At 36.1% G+C, this 25,989-nt stretch overlaps 2 protein-coding genes across 10 annotated transcripts in view; both read right to left on the reverse strand.

Moving 5' to 3' along the window:
- tenm1 (teneurin transmembrane protein 1) overlaps positions 1 to 24,265 on the reverse strand; it is a 542,406-nt gene extending 518,141 nt beyond the window's left edge. For both annotated transcript variants that reach the window (XM_087253398.1, XM_087253395.1), the window contains exons 1-2: positions 23,996 to 24,265; positions 19,029 to 19,155 (exon numbers count right to left, since the gene is read on the reverse strand). The gene's annotated coding sequence lies outside the window, so the exon portion shown is untranslated. The remainder of the gene's footprint in view (positions 1 to 19,028; positions 19,156 to 23,995) is intronic.
- Positions 24,266 to 24,810: 545 nt separating this feature from the next.
- Positions 24,811 to 25,989, reverse strand: part of smarca1 (SNF2 related chromatin remodeling ATPase 1) — an 82,248-nt gene continuing 81,069 nt past the window's right edge. For 7 of the 8 annotated variants that reach the window (XM_087252171.1, XM_087252170.1, XM_087252167.1 and 4 more), the window contains one exon: positions 24,811 to 25,473. In XM_087252171.1, coding sequence (XP_087108297.1) covers positions 25,414 to 25,473 — 60 coding nt within the window. In that variant the 3' untranslated portion in view covers positions 24,811 to 25,413. The remainder of the gene's footprint in view (positions 25,474 to 25,989) is intronic. The other variant, NM_001099997.1, reaches the window with a different exon arrangement.

Genomic DNA, 25,989 nt, shown 5'->3' on the forward strand with positions numbered 1-25,989 from the left:
TCACTGAGTTCTATATGTGTGTGTTTTGTGTGTGGGTTGTTAAAACTAAGAATTTGACTTGTTAAATGGTGTATTCCGTTGTATGTTAATCTATCGTGACAGGAGTTATCGAATAATTAGTGAATGCTTATATATATTAGTGAATTAGTGATTGTTTTATATATATATATATATATATATATATATATATATATATATATATATATACTGTAGTCATAAAGTATTAATTCTGTGTTTTTCCTGTATCAGTGCCTTATTTCAGGGATTATACTGTAAGGCATCTTACTTTAACACCACTACACTTCATTATCTTAAAGTGAAGAGATTGTGACCCTCTCTTAGATGCAATAGCAATGATTCTTTTGAGCCGATTCTTCTCAGTGAACCTTTTGAATCAGTTAACGGATCACACTGATGACACAACTGGTGTCAGATATGATGTGACGGCAACAATTGATCCGGTTGAATGAATCAGTTAATGACACCCTGAATTCATCATGTCTGACAAAAAAATATCCACAAACTGGGAGACACATGATCCAGTGAGCTTGAATGTAAATAGGACAAGACTAATGGTATAAAAAGTCATCAATTATTCATTTTATCAATATTTCTTCTGATGTTTAAAGAATGCATGATACAATATTTAAAGAGCCCCTATTATGTTTTTTTTTTGAAAATGACCTTCCATGTAGTGTGTAACACAGCTCTAAGTGAAGTGAAATATCTAGCTAAGGCTTAAAGTACACAATGTTTAAAACTACTTATTGATGAAAGGATTGACCCGTAGTGCTTCAAATGAATCGTCTTGATAACGAGTCTTTAGCCGTTTCGGCATGAAGTCGATATGAAACTTAAGCCCCGCCTAATTGTTGCACACACAAACTAGGGAAAATTGAAACCCGCAGCCCCGCCTACAAACAACAGCAAAAAAAAAAAAAAGAGCTGGATATTATTGCTCAGCTGGATATTATTGGAAGTGTGAAAGATAGTTAGTGTTATTTTCTCTACCCAAAGATGAAACTACGAAGAGTCAGTGGTTGAGGTTATAGTTTTTGCAAAAATACCAAAAAATACCAAAAAATTATATCCCTCATTTTTCTGATGAGTGGTTCAGCAATCTACACCCTTACAACAGGAAATTCGGCAGCCGTTTGTAAGGATCAGAGATTACTTTTGATGAATGGGACTTTGTCAGATCTGAAATTACATGAGTTTTCCGGGATAAATAACATAACGAGAGGATGACGGGAGATGGGTCTGAAATACGGGAGACTCCTGGGAAAAACAGGAGTGTTGGCAGGTATGCTCACACAAACACTATGCACTCTGACTACTCCAACATTGTTGATAAGCCGTGGTGGACATTTCACTTTGTCTCACGCTAAACACTGTCGACAAATTGCAACGGACTGTCATTGGTCCAATCAGCACAGATTAGCCTTGCGCTAAGGAGGGGTTTAGGAACAAATTAATTGCTGAACGAATCATATGGGAGTCCTTAAGTAAAAATAAATGCACATTATAAGACAATGAAGTGTTTTAAGATTGCTAAATTCACATATCCCAAACGAGACAGGTTCTGAAACAAACGTGTGAAAGCACCCCAAGACTGTATTTGTACGTAATTGACAAACAGTCGCTGCCAAATTAAACTAGTGACAAGGCAGCACTAGCCCAATCGGGCCAGTAATGATGCTGTATACCGTCCCAAGCGTCTCGCATGCTGGCCCCGGGCAGTCCTTATTGTCGAGCTATGCATTGTCAGTTGACAATTGCCAAATTGATATAATTTCATTTCACTGCATAAAAGACTGAAGTAAAATATAAAAAAAAAAAAATAAAAAAAAAAAAAATCGCACAATCTCATTCATACAATTAATTCAGATTTGCTTTTCCCCCAATGAAGGTTGGGTTTAGTGGTGGGGTTGGGTGCCACACCTCATTTTTTAAAGAATGTAAATTTTCGTACTTGTTTTAACTAGCCACTAAACTGACAAAACATAAAATAAGTTACATTTCCTCATGAGATCAGGCTGGTATATCAGTTACTGAGCACATAAACATTCATGGAAACTGCTTTAGTTAGACAATCAGTATCGTTGATCTCTACAGCAAAAGGACATTAAGTATGCCAGATATAGTTGTTTATTCTAAGTGACTGATTTGTGTGTGTGAACTATTGCTTTAAGCTCATTATATAAAATGCTTGTGAAGAGATACTAACAGTTTAATCTTTTAATAGTGTAGGTTTTGTTGGTAAAATGTTCTCTGCAGATCATGCATGTTTAATGTTTGCTCATGCTAACTGAGTGCTGGCTAATTGAAAAGCTGTACATTTATAATTATTGTGCTTCTACATGGTGTAATACTTCATTAGAGTATCTGTACTTAAAACTCTAGGATCGCACCCACAAAAAGCCAATTTAATTGCCAATATGCGCGTTTTTTCTCCTCAGCTTCTGGGCTCCACTTTTATGGCTCTGAAGACTGGCTGCACTCAGATTAAAGGACTGTCACAAAGTCTAGGGGCAACAGTATCAAAGTTTTGGTGACAGAGAAAGAGCGAGAGATGAGGTGTGGAAGCCAAAAGGAAAAAAAAAAGCTTTTGGAAGCGCCTTTAAACTGCAAAGAGAAACAGCTAAGGGATTCCTTTTATTATTTTCTTTTTTGCCTTTATAGCACAGGGCAGATTATAGGTGGAAAGTGGAGAATGAAATCGAGACATGACACTGGCTGGATTCGGATCTGCATCCCTTTGAGCCCCACAGGTCTTTATGAATGCTCTAACCTTATTCTTTACCACTTTCATCCAATTTTTAGTATATCCCATGTCATATTAATATGTCAAAAAGGAGTCAATATTTTAAAAGGAAACTTGTCACATGTGAATAAAAGCCAGAATTAAATCTGTTCATCACATAAAGTGACCGTGTCTTTTCAGAAGACTCGGATTACACCGCTCAATTTATATGGATTTATTTTTTGATCTCTTAACAAACGTTTTGAGGCGTAAGAGTTTTGGGTGGGTAGACTTTCAATAGAGAGAGAAAAATATTTTCATTTGCTTTGGGAAGATGAATGAAAGTCTTATGGTTTGGAGTGACAAGAGCAGGGCCTAAAATTAACACTCCTCAAGCGCCAATCGAGAGTAAAAATAGGTATTGGCAAGTTTATATAACCGTGTTACTCACCACTTGGCTGGTAACTTTATTAGTTCTTACAATAGCGGAGAATGTTATATGAACAATTATCAAATCGCAAAGACTGTATTGTAATTACATAAACATGTAATCGGATGCGCTGTGATCTTTTCATGCCAGCAGTTGAGAAGCAGATTTAGTGGCACAGTAGGGAAAAACATGGTTAGTTAGTAGCCTGCAGGTGTTGTCTATTTGTGTTGCATTACAGAGAAGATTTACATGACAACAGTTATGAACGACACAGCATTACATTCTTTGATATCAGCTTATAGCACATGCTTTATATTGATAAAAATATACAACTTTCACTACTGTTCAACAGTCAGTAATTAATATGAAGTAAATACTAAAGTAAATGCTTTATATATTTTGCTAATTTAAGATTTTACAAATAATTGTTGTTCTTCTACATTAACATTAACATTCTATTTATAAGATTTCTGAAAAAAAGCTTTAAAATGGATACTACGATATCTGTATGACCACTGGTGAATGGAAAGACAGCTATCTAAATGAGACTTTTAGACACAGAGACTTTTAGAGACGGATAAAATACTAATTGTAGGAGATTATAACATCCATATAAATGGCACTGATTCATTAGAGCTTGCGTTTACAAATTTATTACAATCACTTGAGATAAAGTAAAACGTTGGTCCAATCCATCGCTTAAATCATACATGAGATCTAAATTTGTCTCAGGGAATTGAGGTCATTGATGATCGATTATACCACAAAGTCACCCTGGTAAAACTATTGTCCCATCCACTAAAGATGAATTTACGAATTACCTGATCTGATCTTACCTGATCTTTCTCTACTCCAAAATGCACTCACAAATGCAAGTGACCTTGATGTAGTAACTAGCAGTATCCGCTTGTTAAGTGTGACGTCACGTGAAGCGGCTTCCGGGTCCAAGCGCTCTATTCAACTGAATGGGGAGACTCATGAAATGGTAATAATAAACGTTAACGAAGCGATTTAAGGCTTTCGAAAATCACGATCGCAATATATATGTCCATGCCTAATATCCGATGGCCAGAAAGTGACTCATTTTATTATAAATTGTTAAAGTTTTGGTATTTGTCATGCAGCAAGCCCAAAGATTGTTGTGTACACTATGATTTTATATAAAATTAACTTTAATGTGTGATAGGAATAAAACGTGATCATAAACAAATGATTTCTCCTCTTCACACGTCACCACTTAACAAGCGCATAGATGCTATCGTCACTAACACACTAAATACTGTGATACTCATCAAATTATAAATGGCTAGAGAGAATAAAACTACACCATGCTATAACAGTCATACTCACGCTCTCAAAACAGCAACCAGTGCCCTGGAAAGTAAGTGGAAAAAAACTAAATTGGAGGTTTTTAGAATTGCTTACAAATATAGTATGTACAGCTATAGGAAGGCCTAAAATCTGCCAGCGGTGAGCACCTCCACAAACTGATAGAAAATAACAGTAACAATCCTAGATTTTTATTTAACACCATTGCTAAACTATCAAACAATCTGTCATCTTTGGAACAAAACGTCCCACCGCAAATTAGTAGTGATGACTTCATGAAGTTTTTCAGTGATTTATTCTGGCTTTAGAAAGAAAATAGAAAATATTAAACTTTCTGCACCACCTCATGCTTCAGATTCATTAAACATTCCCCTAAATCTAAATAATCTACAGTGAAACATCTAACATCTTTAACATGAATTGAATTAGTGAGATTATTTCCTGTTGAACTTGAAGCATTATTTTGGGGTAAACAAACCCTTTAACATAGTTGCTGTGTTCATGCAACTATACCTAGGACTAAATGAATTTGTTAACTGATATCTGGCATCACACAGACCCATGTGCAAACCAAAAAGTGAGAAAGCTCCCTATGAGTCTTTTCTTCATTTCAGAAACTCACATCCAGACAGAATGCAGGACAGCTCAGGCAGTGTGAACGCACAAACTCTCTCAACAGCCACCGCAACAACTTCTTTGTGTGAAAGAGGCTTGTATTATGAGCAAACACACACCCGCCGAGCCACAGTTTTAGCACGCTGGGTCCTCGATTGGTTTTGTGTTCATTCTATCTCGCTCTTTGCCATGTACTTGGAGTGGGTGTAAAAATCGTAAGGACATGTTTCCACAGCAATTAAACTCTGCTGAAAATAATCTGATGAACTTGTTTGTAAAAGAAGAGTTTTAGTCAGCTAGAATGAGTGGAGAAGGTCAACGTCTCAGATGCCTGGCTATTTATTGAAAATGAAGCCATCATGAAGGCTTTTGGGAAAAGATTGTGTCAGGATGTGAAAACGCCGTGCTGAATCATGTTCTCTCTGAAAACAGACAGGCGTGCACACTTTGACCCTCCCTAATAAACCCGTAAAGGTTTCTTTTTTGTGTTGCTCATAGGGGAGATCTCAAATGTAGTGCATGTCAGCTCTGAAATTCTACAGCGCTTTGAATGTGTGGATATAAAGCACAAACAGCCCGTATCGCTTGCCACAAACACAGCCAATCAGAAATGAGTGACATTTAAATTCCCAGAGCATAAGGCAACAGAAAATACTGAGAGAGGAAAAGACCACAGCAGGAGCAGGCAAGTAACCCGACATGACTCTTCCAGCTAGGACTGTGTGTGTGTGTGTGTGCGCAGGGACTGGTGTCTGCAGAGGGGCGGCTGATGGAGCGTCAGAGGCTGCAGATGAAGGGATGAGAAATGACGATGAGCCGAGCTTGGCTGTGTGACACTGGTCGAAAGCGTGTGAGAGAGATGTGAGCTCTGTAGATCTGATTAATCTTTACTCAGATGAGACGAAAGGGAAAAGCATCAAGGCCGTGTATTTTTTTTCTGATAAGTTTGTTGCAACTGTCCGCTGGGCGCAAAGATTGAGGGGCTACAAATTCAGTTCAGACTTTATGTCGCACCTTTTGTGCAAACAGTGCATTATGATGTGCTAGTCAATAAACAACAGTAAATCCTTTATGTGTTAAAGAATAAGGGAAATAAGGGAAAATGGGTGGAAACAACAAACTTAAATTGGCATGCATCATTTACTTGTATTCATGCTAGTTTATACCAGTTATCGGTGGTTATTTATTCATTCATTCATTTTCTACTGCTTTTTCGGGACCGGGTTGCGGGGGCAGCAGTCTTAACTGAAAACCCCAGACTTCCCTCTCCCCAGACATTTCCTCCAGCTCCTCCAGGGGAATCCCGAGGCGTTCCCAGGCCAGCCAAGAGATATAGTCCCTCCAGCGTGTCCTGGGTCTTCCACGAGGCCTCCTCCTGGTGGGACATGGCTGGAACACCTCCCTAGGTAGGCGTCGAGGAGGCATTCAAAACATATACCCAAGCCACCTCAGCTGATTTCTCTTGATGTGGAAGAGCAGCGGTTCTACTCCGAGCTCCTCCCAGGTGACAGAGCTCCTCACCCTATCTAAAAGGGTGCGCCCTGCAACCCTGCAAAGGACACTCATTTCGGCCACTTGTATAAGAGATTTTGTCCTTTCGGTCATGACCCAAAGCTCATGACCATAGATGAGAGTAGGAACGTAGATTGACCGGTAAATCGAAAGCTTTGCCTTTCGGCTCAGCTAATTCTTTACCACAAAAGGGACTGGTACATTGTGGAACGGGTGGTGGTCACAGGTTAGGACCACAACAACCTGATTGTCAGGCACAGAAATTGGTTATTTATCTTGTTGTAAAAATATAATTACATTTTACAATTTTACAGAGATTAACAAACTGTCTCTAATTTAAGATAAGTATAAGTATCTTTTTCTTTAATAGAACAATAAAGAAGATTCTTTGTTGAAAACTTGATTCGAATAAGTCCAGTGATTTATAAAGTGGCTTCCATTACATTGAAAGTCAAAAAGATCATACAATCTGAAAAAAATTCTTCTGTGGTTCTTTGCACTTAAACTGGTACTACTAATGATCAAGTGCTATATACTTTGCCATAAACTGTAAAGGTTCTCCAGCAGTTTTTAGGGTAGTTAAAGTGCTATATCCTGAGCAGAAGCTGTGGCGGTCATGAAGAAGTGGAGAGCACGAGACAAATTTCTAAAAGACCTCAGTGACAAACGAGTCTCCGCATTCATCTTGTGGGCCAGGCTGTACAACGGCCGGTGACCTACACACACCTGCAGCTTCTCCACAATGGACATCCAGGGTTCTCCACCCTCCAGTGCCTAGACTGCAGCTCTGCACAAGAATTTTAGCTAGAGAAGAAATGGTTTAGCCCAACTGAGTCTGATTTCTCTCAAGGTTTTTTCCTTCACTTTCGTCAACTGGTGAAGTTCCTCACTACTGTCGCCATTTTCTTGGTCGGTCTGGGACTTGGTCTGGCACTGGAGCTGTGCATCGATTAATTTGCTCTTCAGTTTAGAAGTGTAAAACCAAACTGAACTGAACTAAAATGAACTTATACAACTCTGAAAACTGGAATGACACAGCTTTAATTTATTACAACTCATATGTTAAGCTGCATTGAATCAATCTACAACGTGAAAGCCCTATATATATATAGTATAATTAAATTAAATGTAGTTAAATTTTATTAAGCAACATATACACTGTAAACATATGCTAAATGGCCACTTAAATTGCCAGTGGTTCTTCAATTTATAAAATAATAAAAAATTAATGATACATAGCACCTACAGTATATAGTGCTACAGTATAAAGCACCTTAACCCCCCCTAAGAACAACTGGAGAAGCTTACAGGTTCTACTGCACGTAACACTCTACATACTGTAGCCCTTAGGGTGGTCCTATTAGCAAAGTTTTTTTGAGTATATCCAGATCTTTAGAGAGACTGGATTCTTGAACGAACCATTACAAACATTGACTATGTTTGCATGGACATCAATTAAATTAGTAGCCTTAATCTAAATAAGACAATAATATGATTAAGGTTGTTTACATGAATTGCTTTTTTAATGTTTCTTTCATGATCCGGTTTTACGTGTTATAGGCATAGATCGATTAATGTCATTGTGTCACCACGCCATTTACGTTTCCTCTAGTTTCATGTAATTTTGGGCGTTTCATTTTTTATTTGTCGACTTTATGCAGTTCAGCAGTTTCACTTTCATGCAGAAGCCCCCACGGCAAACTGAGTTATTGGATGAGAGTATGAAGTAAGGACCGTTGTTTTAATAGAATTTTATACCGCATGCCGAATGGAAAAAAAAAAAAATCTGCATTTCACGATGTGTGTCTGTACTCCTTTACCTTCTCGGTAGGAGCAGAAAATAGTGTCAAACGGTCATCTGTGTATAGACTATCCTGTCGCATAATGTGGAAAAAAAGTCCTACATGATGGTAATAGTTTGATTAAGGTGTTTACATGTCAGTACTGCGCTTCAATAATACAAACATTTCTGGAATTTCTGTTTAGTTAGACTATGAAGTCAGATTAAGGTAATAAAATAGGAACTGGAATAATATAAGGGGCACTTTACACATTCTTCTTTTTTTCACAAGTAATCATTTTAACTAAAATGTTATCATATTTTGTTAATTTTCATCATATTGATAGATTTATTTTGTCAACAATGCATATATTTAAGGACATACTATATTTTCTCTTGTGAAATCAATTGACTGCTACTACTGAACAAAGACAGATAGCAGCAGATGTGGCACAAACCCTTGGAGAAACATTTTGTTAAATAAGCCAACATCAATATGAAGGATAGGAGATATAGCGTGTCCTAAGGGTTTGTTATGCAGAAACTGAAGGAGGCCGTGCAGACAGGTTAGAGTTCTGTGTTTCTAAAGCAGACTTGGCTTTTGTGAGTGCCAGCAGTGCACCTTTACTGTGCCCCTCCTCTCACACCTGCTCCAGTCAGGATCCCGACTGCAAGGCGGTGTCCAAAAAAGACAGGGCGGCACTCACATAAGGGTGGGCGGCAGCTCAGTGACACTGATTAAGCTAGTTAAGAAGCTTGGTGAGGAGACCAGCACATCAGCATTCATGGGGATCAGCATCCATCACTCGAGAGACAAGAATCCAAAATACAGCATATGCTGCTCTTTTTAGCAGGGAAAGAAAAAATAACTGCATGTGTTTCGACTTTGTTTAATGTTAGCCAGAGGGGGTGTTCTTGTGCAATTCTGCGGGAGGATATCCATGCTTTAGAATTGAATTTATAATGTTTTTACATTATTTTTCATACACTAAAAACTGAAGTAGTAAACAAGATTAAATGCGTACAGAAAATAATGTTGACCTAAATATTAAAGCGAACTGTGAACTGAAGATTTATAGGCCTCACAGAGGAAGAAAAGGGGGTAGGATTAGATTGTTTCGGGTTTTTACCACTATGATGACAGTCTTTTACAAACAATTTATTGAATCTGTTTTATCTTTCTGGATTGTAGCTTGGTAAGGTAATCTCATTCATTCATTTTCTTTTTGGCTTAGTCCCTTTATTATTCTGGGGTCGCCACAGCGGAATGTACCGACAACTTATCCAGCATATGTATTTATGCAGCAGATGCCCTTGCAGTCGACAATTTAGCTTACCTAATTCACCTGTACCGCATGTCTGTAGACTTGTGGGGTAAACCGGAGCACCTGGAGAAAACCCCCAGTGAATGTGGGGAGAACATGCAAACTCCACACAGAAATGCCAACTGACTCAGCCGAGGCTCAAGCCAGTGACCTTCTTGCTGTGAGGCGACAGCACTATACCGATCCACCGTGTCACCGCTAAGGTAATCTAAGTTGGTCAAATAAGAACAGGTTGAGTAGCCTTGTCAACGTGTCAGGCAATATTATTGGGTTTTAACCAAACTGGTTCAATGGTAATTTACCATAATTATGTTTCATAGAGAGCGCAAGGTATCCTATACACCCCGGATTGTACTGTGTGTTTCAGCTGCTGCCATTAGGACATCGTTTTAGAGTTCCTATTTGCAGGACAAATAGAATAAAAAATTCTTTAATAATGGTGGCCATTAGGTCATTAAATGAGTCTAGTGGGGAGGGAGATGCACCTTAAAAAATTATGTTTTGTATGTTGTGTTGTAATAGTTTGTTAATGTGTACATGGAACTTTGGCGGTGTTACGGCACCTTGCTGCAATTTTAGTTTCCATAAACAAGATAAAGTTGAGTCGGAGGCAGATTTTATGGTGTATCAACTATTAATCTGAATAACATTTTAATTATATTTCAGTAGATGTGCACATTGTATGGTAAAAATGTATGAGAGCCATCTCTATTTGCTTGTACAAATGCAATCAAATAGGACACATTCTAATGCACATAAAATTACATTTATATAAATGTAATTTAAATAATTATTAAGTATTATATAAAAAAAATGGGCGGTGCGGTGGGTAGTGATGTTGCCTCACATCAAGAACGTTGCTGGTTCGAGCCTGGGTTTCCTCCGGGTGCTCCGGTCTCCCCCACAAGCCCAAAGACATGCACTATAGGTGATTTGGGTAAGCTAAATTGTCTGTAGTGTATATGTGTGAATGAAAGTGTATGGGTGTTTCTCAGTGATGGGTTCCAGCTGGAAGGGCATCCGCTGCATAAAACATACAGTTTGCTGGATAAGTTGGTGGTTCATTCCGCTGTGGTGACCCCAGATTAATAAAGGGATTAACCGAAAAGAAAATGAATGAATGAATGATTGTGTAATCTTGTAGATTAGTAAATTCCTCCTCCTAACATTCCAGTTCAAATATCAATTGCTCTTCCCGCACAAAGCAATGAGTACTGCAGTATCAAGTTAAAAGCAGCTCTGTTTTTAAAAATGTATCTTAAGACCTGCTTTTTTGAATTTGATTTCACAGCACTATGCCTATTTTTGATGCGCGGGAATGCATCCTCTGTGAACAACCCCTCTGAGAGCCTGGATGTCTTCGGCAGGCTGTTCCATAGCTGGGGACTGTGCAGCCTCATAAATGTTGGTTTTGACTGTTAGAACAGGTTTAGAAGACCCCTGAGACCTGTTTGTAACCAACCTCACTGGCTTATTAGATGTGGGTTGAGATGCAAACACATTAAAGGTTCTAAGCACCAGCAAACAAAATCAATTTTAACATTTACTAGTGTCCAATCAAGGGACTTGAAGACGGGTAATGCGATAAAGCCAGAACATTTTGAGCTCTTTCTCGGAAAGGCCAGCTGAAACAGCACTGTACAAAAGTCCAGCATGCCGGCCCGACTGAAACAAAGAGGAGATGTAATGTATTCAGTGTTAGAAACCAAATGCTGAGGGGAGAAAGAGCTAAATAAATGCTTTATTGGATTTACTGGAAATTTCACGCTTTGCGACACTTCTGCCACTGCTTCATGTTCATGCCTTTTGTTCACATGGAGATTTTATGCACAAAATAATGTTAATAAGAGGAAGAGGGAGCGAGGTTTCAGAACTTTTTCGCTTTCGCTCCGTTTCCTTTGGTTCCCTCTCTTCTAATTGCGATGCATACACATTAAGTGATCCATATTTTCAGACCTACTCACGCTCTCACCGCTCCCTTTTTATCTCTTTTTCACCTAATTGCATGCACACATTAACATACATTTCCATTCGGGCTAAAAGCAGTGGCTTTGTCTGCTGCCGAATATCAAGAGAATGTTCCTGCATGTTTATGAGTGACGGAGACGTGGGCCATCGACGAACAGAAAATGACATTTTGTTTAAACTGGAAAACACTAAGAAATGAGAAAGTGGTGTTACAAAGCGTGTGTGTGTGGGGGGGAGAGTTTTGGCATTATTTATTGACAAGGAATGAAGGCAGCCTTAAGAGATCCAGCATATTCTCTGCCATCTCACGATCAGGGATTAGCCAAGTCTGCATGGGCAAGCATACACCCTCACACACACACACACACACACACACACACACACACACTTTATCTTTGTCAGACACTCAGAAAAATGCAATCACTTAAACTCCAAGTAAGGCAAAGACCTCATATGCATGCAAACACACGTTAAATTAATTAACTCTAGTAATTAGTCATCCCCATTTAAGGTATGACACTACAGAGAGCGAGCGAGAAAGAGAGAGAGAGAGAGAGAGCCATCGACTGTGGAAGCACCAGTCAACTTGCAGACACTCAGTCACCATGGGAACCACTGATGCGCCCGACAGGGGGTCACACATGATCAGGTCAGCCCAGAGCCCCCTTATCGACTTGTGCTGTTTACAGATTTCACTTTGTTTCTCTGTCTCACATCCGTGCAACGGGGGGCCGCAATGTTTTTATAGGAAAGAAATGACATTGTCCTCTAAAAGCTTACAAGCCTTTGATTTTTCAGACTCCCATTCTTTGTGGTCTCTCCTGATGAAATGTCCCGTGGTGTGATGTGGCACTCTGATCTAGGACCAGCTGTTCAGCCTAAACATTATCAGGAAAAGCACATGGCCGCTCTTAGACCGGTGGACGCGGGTAACCAGTGAACGCACTGCTGCGCGTGGGTGGAGAGAAACCCGTGCCGCTTCCATTATTGAGGCTGGGGAATTGAACTGGAAAAGGCCGAGCTCAAACTAAACACAAAGTTTTGCTGAGGAAGGGTGAAAGAAAGAAAGTGAAAAGAAAAAAAAAAACCATGGGATGGAGTTCTGCCCATGTGTGTTGATATAAATGGAAAGGACTGAAATAGTGGTGCTCGTGAAAACATTTATTTGGTTTGTCTGGGTTGTTTAAATCATTTATTATTTGTGCTGATAAAAAAAAAAAAAAAAAAAAAAGTTTTGTTCATTCTGACCTAATAATTAAATATATCCCTTTACTATTTATCAATCAGAATACATCTCACACAAGAATCAGCAGTAAGATCATTAAGGGACTTTTTAAAACCATTTTATTTTCATTTTATTATTATTATTGTTATTATTATTTTTAATTCATTTTAGTGAACAAAGGCATTTCCAATTAACTGAAGTTAGAAAACGTCTTCAAAACAACATCTATTTATTAAGAATTTAACAAAATTTTAATTTTAGAAAGCTTATTAAGTGGTTTCATTAAAATTCAACTGAAAATGTAACTTTGCAACAGATTTTTTGACTAGAAATTGTGAAGATGCTGGGAGTTGATATGATATGATAGGATATGATATATGATATGATATGATATAAAATAGTACTAGCGAAGTGACTCTCAGATCACTCTCAGTCTTCGGCAGGGTGCGAATTACAGGATTGACCCCCCTAATTAACGCTTGATCCACCCTGAGGGACATCAAAACTATGTTGGGGGTAGGGCTTCAAGTAACAAATAGATTTCTTTCATCTAGATCTTAAATATTAATAATTAAAAAATGTATAATACAAATATACATTTGACCCCCCTATAACAATTCATAGCATTGGAAATTCATTACCACACTGACCAATGCCATCAATATGTTCTAGAGCGAAGATAAATATCTTAAGTTTTCACAAAACACGTTTCTAGTAAAATAGACATTTCTATGTGCAAGTAGAAAAAAAAAAAAGAAAACTTAAACGCATAATTTGTATAGTTTGACCAATAATAACCTGTTAAATAGTCACTAAATAACGCTCAAAACACTGACAACAAATACATTTTATTAATAAATTAGATGTAATTTAAATACATTTATAAATTTGATTCACTGAAGCATGTATTACCAAACTATTACTGAATGTATGGTCTTCGGCATGGGTGTGTAGTAAACCTAGCTATGCCATTTTACATTTCAGACAGACTAAAATTTTATCTTTTTTGGATTAATACACAAACATGTCTATATTTGCTTGGATGTAAAGAACAGTTTTGATTTATTCTTCCTAAATGTGATTTTATTGTACAGCTAATTTCATTTTTAAGACTGGATTCTATAATTCCATGTTTTTCATATTGTAGCATTTTGGGACCTATAATGAAAATGTATCATTATATTGTTTTTTAACAATCATGTGTATGTATTAACCATGCTATTGTGGTAAAAAAAAATAAATGCATTTCCCAGAAAAATGAGAAACACTGTCTCGCAAATACACCCCATGATGGTGTCAAATTGAAATGGCCCCTTCACGAACGGCTGCAGCATCTGAAAAATTAGCTACCTAAATGGGCTACACAAAGACTTTTATGTCCTCGACATTCAAGTTTGATTCTTAAGCTACTTAAATAAATCAATCAGTGAGGTGTGTTTTTTTATTCATATTAACAGCATAAAAATCAGCCTATATTGCAATATTTTGTGCTGCTCTTACTTTATCACATTTCTTTCTCTGCTACTTACATTTACAGTATTTGTGTGAATTGGGTGTGTTTTTGAAATGATGTGTGTATTTTTAGGTGCAATGAAAACAAAGAAGAACTTCATTTACCCTCAACCATCTGGTAGCACGGTTTCTGTGCATTTCGATGTTGTGTACTCTCGGAAAACAGTATGTCACATCAACATTTGAAAGATTCAAGTGATAGGACTTTAAAACACAAATAATGTGTGAAACTGTGTGAAAACATTTCAGGTTGACAAAAAAACTGCACTGAGCATTACAGAGATGATAATCAAAAATTGAAAGTTTACAGTCATTGGACTTTAAAGCACAAATGTATTGCTACTTTTTTGATATTTAGAAATAACCGAATTTTAATTCTAGCCCCAAAAACTGTTTTTTACATATTTTACATATTACAAAAACAAAAGTTACATATTTAAAAATAACTTGAAAGAAAATCATCCTGCTTTGAAAAGACATGAATGTCATAGAAAATTTCCATTTTTAAGCACACTGCACATTTAGTTTTTATAAGGTTAACATGGAAATATAAAATAATTTTTAAGTGAACATAACTTTGTGCTTAGCCAAAAACGTAATAAACTGAAACAAAAGTAATAAGTGATTCCTAAAACCAAACACCGTTAAACACGTAAAATGATTTCAAGGCCAGGGTAGATGTCAGAATGAACAGCAGAGGAGAGTCTACTTCACAGTAAAATACAGTTAATTCTACAAGATAATACTGTGAAATCACAGTAATGGACTTTACAATCTACTGTGAAGTTACACTATATGGCTGTAATTTCATAGTAATTTAACAAAATCGCAATAAATTACTGTAAACTACCTCATGGTAACTTGCTGTTTATTTACGTACAATATTTCATTGTGGAAGTAAAGCAATTATTAGCTGGTAATTTACTGTGAATTTAAGGTCAATTTTTTACAGTGTAGTTATATAAATGCTATGACATATTTAATTAATTTATAGTGTTAATACAGCAATGTTTTGGAGAACCATCAACTACACATTGTAACTTTGTTACAAAAACACAAACAGTTGGTGATGAGAAATAATGGTGATGCTCATCAGAAGCAGCTCATCTACACGTAGAAAAACATACTAATGCATTGAAGGTACTCAGTGTCATTCACACAAATGCTAAAAACCAGCATGGTAAAACATGTGGTACTAAAGTAATGCAATTAACAGTATTACTCAACATTAGATGTAACATAAAACTCTATACAATCATCAAAAACTAAATACAACCATGGGTTCATTTATTCATTATGATAATAATTACCTATGTGTTTGCTGTATTAAGAGGCATGACAGTGTTTTTGTTCAGCAGCTATATCTATTAACATCTGACAACAAAACGCTTGCAAAAAATTAAATACCTGACCCAAATGACTGATTTGTATTATAAAGCATATTTCGGCAGTTAAAGTGGGATGTGAAATATAGAATATGTTTGTTAAAGATTAGTTTGTTAACACAAGGCCACTGAAGAGATGCTTTTCATTTAATGAGATATTTATTATTAATCCGCCAAAATGTCATTCTTGAAAATGCCCTTTTTGCCTCTGCCGATCGCGTAGGCCTACTTAACTGCAGAAGCGCGAGCACAGGCGCTCAGCATGCGCTCAGGGACTCGGCGTCTGACAGCCGCAGCTCGTTTTTTCCTACAAAGAGCTTCAGAGAACAAGCTCTGAACTTTAATAAGACTAAATGAGCTTCCAAACGCAGAGATAAAATGCAGTTTATCCCTGCTGTGTAGAAATCTGATAGTCTAAATGCATTCGTCACTGTATCTAAGACACAGAATACAATAAAGACAATAACCATGATGGAAGAGTGTGGAATGATTATGTATCACTTATGTACCTACAAGTTCATAAATATGACTCTACTATCTAATTATTTGAATAATCAATGTGTTGCTTTCGATACTTCCAACCAATCAAGCAATAAATATATATGAGCTATGGACTTTTTTACACATTTCCGCTTTTCTCGACAGCAGACACCATCATAATTAGGTGAATGGGAAAGTACAACAAATACTTTTTTACAATCTTATTTGCTCAAATAATAAAAGAAAAAAAATCAACAATAGTGTTATCAAGACATTCAGAAAATGCAAAAAAAGCAAAAAGAATAATGTCAAATTTACTGTCACTGCAACAAAGTCTCACTGCAATTTGTTACTTTTGTACAAACTCGTACAATCGTACAATTTGCTTATTCCCAATGACATTTGGGTTTAGGGGCAGGGTTTGGTGCCATGCCTCCTTTTTAGAAACATATTTTTGTACAATTAAACTAAATTAAATTTGTACAATTAAAAATAAAAATTACTATGAATTAGCCACCAAATTAACAAAATGTAAAATAGTTACGTTTTTCGTGTGAGATCAGGCTTGTCCCGACTATAGATACAGCATTAAAAACACCTCGCAAAGGCGGTAATTAGTTTTTTGTGCTTTGATGTAAAGAGTATATAATAAATATATGTACATACATAAAAATTTACAAACATGTTTAAAAATATCTACATATCAAAAACCTTCAAGGATTTAAGAAGCTGATAATTATTAAACATGTCATAACAGTTTTGGGAAAAGGGTCCATTTTATTTAAATAACTTTTAAATAACTACTATTAAACATGGTTACTGCTTGTATTGTTCATTTATTTCATTTCTATTTTATGAGGTTGTGTTTTTAATAGATGTCTTTGAAAGTCTAAAAAAAAAAGATAAACATAAGTGTTACAGACTAAACAGAAATCATGAGATTAATCGTTTGTTTTTTTTACTCTATGCACAGCCCTAATCATGTTTTTTCACCATGAATCTAACAGTACAGTAATGTACGAAGTCATGATTGTTAGCCCTCTTGTGACATTTTTATTCTTTAAAAAAACGTCCAAGTGCTGTTAAATATAGAGATTTCTTTTTAATCTTAATAAGTTGAATAATGACTAATTTACATTACATGACATTTTACTACTTATTTTGCAATCATTCAGCTTAAAGTGCAACTTAAAAGCTTAAACATCACTTGAGAAATATTTGAAAAAAAAATCACATTAATTTAACCTTCAGCTGTGTGTGTACACATAAATACATACACACACATACTATACATAATTTAATATATAATTTATTTTTAAAAAAAAATCCTACACAACATACTGTATGTTCAGTGTTGGTACACATGGAAAAGGAAAAGGGTAAAAATCAAAAATATCTGTGAATCTGTGTCAGTAAAAAGTCTGAAAACCCCTGAGGTTGTGATTCAGTATACATAACTAGGTAAGGAGGGTCGTATTTTTCAAATTTTTTGTATTGATTTAATATTATTCCAGTGTAAATACACATGTAGCGACTAGCCAGACATTTGGCTTGCGGCATAAAGCCTTTTTTTGGCCAAGAACTGCCCAATTAAACTTCAAGAGACCATCTGACTGATCTGCAAATCAATCAGTCAAATTCAATACATTTTACATGTTGTTTAGGCAAGCTTATCTGAAGTGAATTACAACATTTCAGCATCTAAGGCTAGTGAAAACTATTTGAGCTACTTTGAGCCAATTTCAGTCCACAAAAAAAAATTAATATCAAACATTTTACCATGATTTACAAGAGACGCACACTAAAATGCCTTTCAGTCCAACAATTGTTTATATTCCAAAAAGACATGTCAGGCATATTTGGAAGAATAATCATTTGATGACTCATTTAAAAAAAATTATATTTAAGGATCACAGAGCAGCCTGAAAATACTAATTAACTGTCACTAGGCTATGCTACAAACCACACGCTTTTACCCATTTGCTAAAAATTGTAAAAAGTAATTGCATTTATTTTGATGATATATTATTTTATGTATTGTGTTAATCTAGTTCAGTATGAGCTTGTTGCTTTATTATTACATAAATACACTGTAAAGCCAAAAAAGTTAAGGTGACTCAAACTATTTGAGGAAACTGATTGCAACAAACCAATTAAGTTCAAAAACTAATCCTAATGAGTACTGTGAAGTTAATCCATTTGGGTAAACGAAGCAATTTGAGCACAGTAAAACCCAATAAATGAAGAGAACTCAAACTATCCAAGTACTGTAAAACCAATAAGTTAAGGGAACTCAAACCATTTGAGGAAACCAATTGCTACAAACCATTTGAGATAAAAAAACAAATCTTTATGAGCACTGTGAACTTAATAGATTTAAGTTGAAGTGATGAAGTATTTAATGAACTCCTTACCATCATTTTTAAATGGGTAGAATTAACTTTCAGTAAATTTTGAGTAAACTACATTTGATAAAGCTGACTTATATGCTGTATATCTGTTATGCTGTATAGCATATATCTGTTATGCTAAAACACTTCTTCAACCACAATTTAGCATTTATTTTCACAAAAAGTTTCTAAAAACATGAAAGTAATCAAATGATTTGCATTTAGTATTTGTTATAAAAATTGCAAAAACTAAAATGGGACATTCCATTTTTGACCTATAAGCTGACAAAATATTTCTTATGCATAAATATGATGGAGCGTAAGCAAATCTTACCTGAATTTAACTGGTTTCCCATACATTGCTATAGTATAGCTCGTCTTGAGAGGATTGTCTATTTCTTTCTTGTGTTCGGCCAGTGAGGCTGCTGATTTATTGATCATCCATGCAGGAAGAGACAAGCCTGCAAAGAATGTCGAACAACAATCCTAAAGAAATGCTAGACAGAAATGATTCACAGCATATGATGTTTCACAGAAAGTGAATCAAGGAAAATGATTTATAACAAGATTCATTCAAACTAGTGTGAACGCTGCCAGTGACAGGAGGTAAGCGGCAGCCATGGCAACAAACTCTAAAATGTGCGTTCGGTCCTTTCGTTGTACTCAGAGAGATGTGGTGTCCCCGTGGCACACCCGTGTCTCATTTGTACAGCTGGATAAACAAATTACTCCAAGCCAATTAGCACAAGCTGTTAACACTAGTGTTTCAAGGTCCTTTCACATTAAGTGCATCGCGGAGTTAAAACTTATTTTAATAAACACTATTAATGCAACATCAATGGTTGAATCTATTTTTTTTACAGGAAACCAGCTAATGCTGTATAACGATTATTTGGGGAAAGTCAGGATGGGATGCATAAACCTGAGCAGCTCTTCCTGTTGGCTGTAAGCATGAATGAGTCTATGGATGATATTTAGAGTCAAGACATAATTATAATTGAGTACATAAAACAATATATATGGATAGGAGATATGCAATCTAATTTATTTATGCATGTATGTTTGTTTATATCAGTTTTCTGGGTAAACACCTAACTTTTTAAAGGAATAATTTCAACCCCCAAAAAATGACAATTATATTTATATGACGTTAAAGTGACAAAAATTAAGGGACAGCAATTAAATTTTTTTTAATTGCCTTATCATATATTTTCCCTTATGTGGTTTAAATCTTTTAGTTAGATGAGTGAGTTAATGTTTATTTTTAGATCAAACACTAATATTCTTGTCAATTACTGTCAATGTTAAACTGTTATAGTGTATATATGAAGAGTTTAGATGCAAAAAACTCTAAATGCTGTTTGATATTTTCTTCTAAAATTAGCATTTTTTCTGACTCATGTGTAGGCTCAGAAATGTTACTTTTATAATCACAAATAAGTTCTTTTCATTGCCTTAAAACTGAAATACTTGAACTGTAAACACAGGAGGCTTAGAAAAATGCTAATTTTAAGAGAAAACATCAGAGGCCATTTAGAGGTTTTTACCAGAGCAATAATCAGTCTCACATAACCCTTAAATACATTTTAAAATACTGACTTTGGGAAATATGTGTATATTTAGATAAGTATGAGCTTCAATATTTCATCTTCATTTGCAATTGGCAGTTTATTTAGGGCCATTTTTCTGTCTGTCCGCATCCCGTCCCTTTGTGTCCCCATCGATGCAAACAGCTGTTACAGTACACCTAAAATACATTTTACAAATGCCTTTGTCTTCCAGCGGTGACACAATGTGTGGTAGCGGTCATTCTGACTATCACATATTGTATATACATATTTTTCACCAATATTTAAGGTCACATTGTCTTTTGACCTATTGCCATTTAAGCAAATAAATGTTCTAAGTGAAGTTTATTCATACACTAATTTCAAGAGGATCACATGCTAACGATTGCTTGCTAAGCCTTTTTACATATAAGAACTGAAAGGTCTGTGTTTTCAACAATATTGCAAGTTCATTAAAGCCTGGCTGGAAATATTAGGGAAACATCTCTAACTTATAATCTAATATTTTATAATTTATTATAAAATTATTTTTATTAATTTATTATCACCAAGCACAAAAACAGACGGACACAGGAAAAGTTTCTTTCCTCAGGCCATCTACCTTATGAACAGTTAAATATCCCCAAACTGTGCAATAAATATCTGCAATACTTTCACCATACGCACTTGTACACAGCACCTTAGAACCTGTATATTTATAACAAATCTGTACATACAACTCAACATCCAGATGTCTTGACTGACTGCATCTGTTTAATGTTTATCATCTTTTTTTTTTTCATATTTATTTTGTTGTCACTTTATGTACATTGGAAGCTTCTGTAGCCGAAACAAATTCCTTGTGTGTGTGAAGCACACTTGGCAATAAAACTGATTCTGATTTATTTTACTTATATTCTTTTGTAATTAATTTTATACACTTTAACGAAATATTTAATAATATATTTTTAGGTGTGCATTTTAACTTCTTCTGCATCAAATAAGCGCTCCAAACTTCATTGAGACATAAGAAGTTTTTCCAAATTGCTTTGTTAGTGATTTTTTCCTCCCAATTTTTTTCTGTTTTATCTATTATTTTCTAGAAGTTGCTTCGAATCATTAAATGTCCACTTTAAATGGTTATAAGAGACATGTTAAAAAAATTATATGTAACATCTTTGAATTATATCTTGGGTAAGGCAAGATCTCCACTTAAATATAGTGAAAATGTGCTGTATTCATTATAAAGCTTAAAGCATCAGAATTGGTAGTTGGTATCAGCTGATCACCATGACTAGGAATTGGTACTCGTATCGGCTGCAAAAAACCTGATCTGACCATCCCTATCTCACCCCCAACAAACCATTTCTATTTAACAAAAACATAATTAGGACATTTCAGTAGCAGAGTGGAGACAATTAATTCCAAAAGAAAAATAAATAATATATAAAAATATCACAAATTAAAACATAGCTAAAAAAAATACTGTTTTCAGATGCAAAAAATAAAGATGCTTTTCACATGATTATTATGGTCACAGTAAGGTAATGCTAATTAAACTTAGTATACATAACAAAAAATAAACTAAACTATAACAAATGGACAGACTATTGCCAGTAGATATACCCAAAATTAATTATATTTCACATTTAATTTATAGGGTGAAGCAGTGGTGCAGTAGTTAGTGCTGGAAAGAAGGTCGCTGGTTCACGTTTCTGTGTGGAGTTTGCATGTTCTCCCTGCATTTGCATGTATTTCCTCCAGGTGCTCCGGCTTCCCCCACAGTCCAAAGACATGCGGTACAGGTGAATTGGGTAGGCTAAATTGTCTGTAGTGTATAAGTGTGTGTGTGAATGTGTGTGTGGATGTTTCCCAGAGATGGGTTGCGGCTGGAGGGGCATCGGCTGTGAAAAATTTGCTGGATAAATTGGCGGTTCATACCGCTGTGGCGACCCTGGATTAATAAAGGGACTAAGCCGACAAGAAAATTCCAGCCGCAACCAATCTCTGGGAAACATCCACAAACACTCACACACACTCATACTACGGACAATTTAGCCTACCCAATTCACCTGTACCACATGTCTTTGGACTATGGGGGAAACCGGAGCACCCGGAGGAAACCCACGCGAACGCATGAGAACATGCAAACTCCACACAGAAAGGCCAACTGAGTCGAGGATCGAACCAGGGACCTTCTTGCTGTGAGGCAACAGCACTACCTACTGCGCCACTGCTTTGCCCATAAATGATACATATCCTCTATAAAATGACAGAAACATTACATTAATATTAGAATGTCTTCTATGAAGATACTTAAACAGCTCTTTTCTATTGCAAATATTAATGTTGCCTATAGTCTTTTTGATTTTTTATTATAATTATTATTCTTTTTCTATATTTTTTTACAATGTGGATGTCATAATTGTAAGATTTTGGTATTATTTTGTTTGTTAAAAATTCAGCAAATACAAAAAAAACGCTGATAAAAAGCCGTTCATCACGTGGTCAAGCTAACGGCCACGCTCTCTCTCTCTCTCTCCATCTATCTATCTATCTATCTATCTATCTATCTATCTATCTATCTATCTATCTATCTATATATATATATATATATATATATATATATATATATATAACAGTTGTAAGAGCCCGGAGGGATTATAGACCTTGCAAATTCAGTTTCCATACATTTGTGGGTACAGACATCCATTGTGTGCATATTTGGCAGTTTTTTTCCTGGCTTTTTAATATTGTCCGTATAGATCTTAATTATATTGTATTGACCGAAATTAAGAAATATATTGTGATATAATTTTTTGCCATATCGTCCAGCCCTAGTGTCTAGGGATCCTCTAAAATAGAAACATTTAAAACGTGACTATAGACGTAGGTTTTGAGTGATGATTCCTCATAAATCTCATTTGGGCTTCTGCAAATTAACACTCATGATGAGATGACTAGCAACAGTGGCATTGGGGATGTCAAACTTTGTTTACCTTGTTATGAAATCTTTTTTTTTTTTTAACTAAGAACATTTGAACTCACACTGATCATATTCATCTTCAAAGTTGTGATGTCTAATAAACTGTAGCCCAAAGCCAAATTAACAGCGGTTGGTATAAGGGAAAGCTCTGAATAGCACAGAGCTGCGAGACTTCATTAAAAGGAAACATTTTTGTGGTAAACACTCACAAAAAACTTTGGAGCGTGTTTAATTTTGCCAGCCTCAAATTCTCCCTTATAAATGAAACCATTACGCTTATATTCACAATTGTACCTGCTTCTGTCCCCAGTGAAACAGAAGAGTGAATATTGCAGTGTAGCCCTTCTTTGCTGCTCTTTCTGAGGCGCATATGTTTTATGTAGTGTGTTTGGTTGAGTGAGATAAGGCACAAAACACATTAACACCTGCATTCAAGACACACGCGTACACACGCGCGCGCGTACGCGGAGATGGATGATGGGGGAGATTGGATTTCTGGGCCAGTGAGCAGGAAGCAGAATGCAAGAGTGTGACTGCAGTTCTGTCACAGCAGGTCATTTGGGTACTAATGACTGTGTGTGAGTGAGCGTGTGTGCCTTGCATAAACCCTATAGGTGTGATTGAGACACAAACACGCACCAGCTTCAAATTCAATTCGAAGCACCCCCATTTTCATGTAGGTAAAGGCAGTGGAGAGGCAGTAATAGAGAAGTCGTCAGGGAGAAATAGAGAGACTTTTGTTTAGTGTTGTTGAAGCAGAGCTCTCACCTGATAGTAAAGGTTTCTCGTCTTGTCATCTGCCTGCGCGCTTAAATAAGATGTCATCAGCGCGGCAAAGTAACGGATGTCACCAGAACCAATGATGTGCTCAGAGTGAAACCTGAGTCAGATACCGGCCAGCAGACTTATCTCTGCTCGCTCATGTGTTTCTTCGTGCATTTAAGACAACCGGTTTCTGTACTCACGTTGTTGGAGTGTGTGACAGAAAGTGTGAGGGCGCGTGTTACACACTAAACAGCCAGACTGGGAGAATGAGGTGTCGCGCGCTGGCGGGAACGAGCAAAGTACAACAGCGCGCCCACGTGGCCAGAAACGCGGTACTGCATCCGCCATCAGAAACCTCTAGCACCCACTAGAACAAGACCAGATTATTCTGGAGTGTAGGTGAGCTGTGATATTGACTATATTTATTCAATCATTTTCCTTTGGCTTAGTTTCTTTATTAATCAGGGGTTGCCACAGCAGAATGAACCATCAACTTATCTAGCATATGTTATATGTACATTCTTCAAAATTTCTTCTTTTTTATTGAACAGAAGAAAGTTAATAATGGGTAAATGACAGAGTTTTAATTTTTGTGTGAACGATGTCTAGTGGTAATTTTATCCTGCTGATTTCGCATGTTGGTTTTAAAGGTGCCTGAGATACTTTTCAGGCTGTCCCTGTCACTTTAATCAGTATAGATTTTTTTTTTATTATTCTATTGTGCCATGTCTGGTTTAGGATACAAATTATGCAAAGTTTGTACAACCAAAATGACCAAAGGCATGTTTTCCCCTACAATATAAACAAAAGAATTACAATTTAAACAAACCAACCAGTTTATTTTTTTATAATAATACTGAACCTGTACATACAAAGATCAGGAGAGGTTCAAACCAGAATGTGTAAAATAACTTAAACGCAACATTAAAATGGCACATGAATGTATAAAAGAGCTTAAGAAGACTGGATGTGCAAAGCTACAGATCACATGGATTAAGGTGCTGATCACAGAGGCATTAAACATAACAGAGTTTCAGGCAAAAACAAAAAGGTTTCATTTATAAAACACACAAGATTGGAACTGGCTTAAAAGCCTATTTGTAACATGCTAAATAAATGGTAATGTTGATTTAAACATGGACCATTTAGAAAAACAAAAACCATGAATAAAAACAAGCTTTAGCAAAAATGTTGTGTAGCTGCCAACATGTGTGCAGCCTGTGGGACAAGATTCAACAGAAGACAAGTGTTTAATACGTCCCAAAAAAGCTTTAAGTGTTGCTAAAACTGACACTTATTTTAATAAACTGCCGTTGAGTGACAGATATAACAGATAAAAACGTAACTGCAAAATGCTGTAGATAGGCGTCTGATTATTGTAGTGCTTCATAATGAGGAGCAAAGAGCTGCGGGCACAGGAGTCAGGTACGAGCTTTCTTCTCCTTTTTCTCAGATGACACTTCTGCTTTACGCTTTTGAGCCTGAGACGAGATAAAACAAAAAGCATGTTTTATACACGAGCAGACAGACAGACAGACAGACAGACAGACAGACAGACAGACAGACAGACAGACAGACAGACAGACAGACAGACAGACAGACAGACAGACAGATATATAGATAGATAGATAGATAGATAGATAGATAGATAGATAGATAGATAGATAGATAGATAGATAGATAGATAGATAGATAGATAGATAGATAGATAGATAGATAGATAGATAGATAGATAGATAGATAGATAGATAGATAGATAGATAGATAGATAGATAGATAGATAGATAGATGGTTTCTATAAGTTTCACAGTCAAGTTTAAGACATTTTAAGACCTTTTATGGATGATATACAAGGTCTTTTTTTTTCTAAAGGCCCTGTTGGTTTAGGGGATTTTTTTTACTTGCCCCATTAAAAAATTCAAATTAGTTATTACTTAGCAACATATTTTAAATAATGCATTGAAAAAGCAAACCTCAGTTGTATACATACACATTTG

This window comes from Danio rerio, chromosome 5, assembly GCF_052040795.2.
Source record: "Danio rerio strain M-AB ecotype USA chromosome 5, GRCz13ab, whole genome shotgun sequence".
Taxonomy (NCBI): domain Eukaryota; kingdom Metazoa; phylum Chordata; class Actinopteri; order Cypriniformes; family Danionidae; genus Danio; species Danio rerio.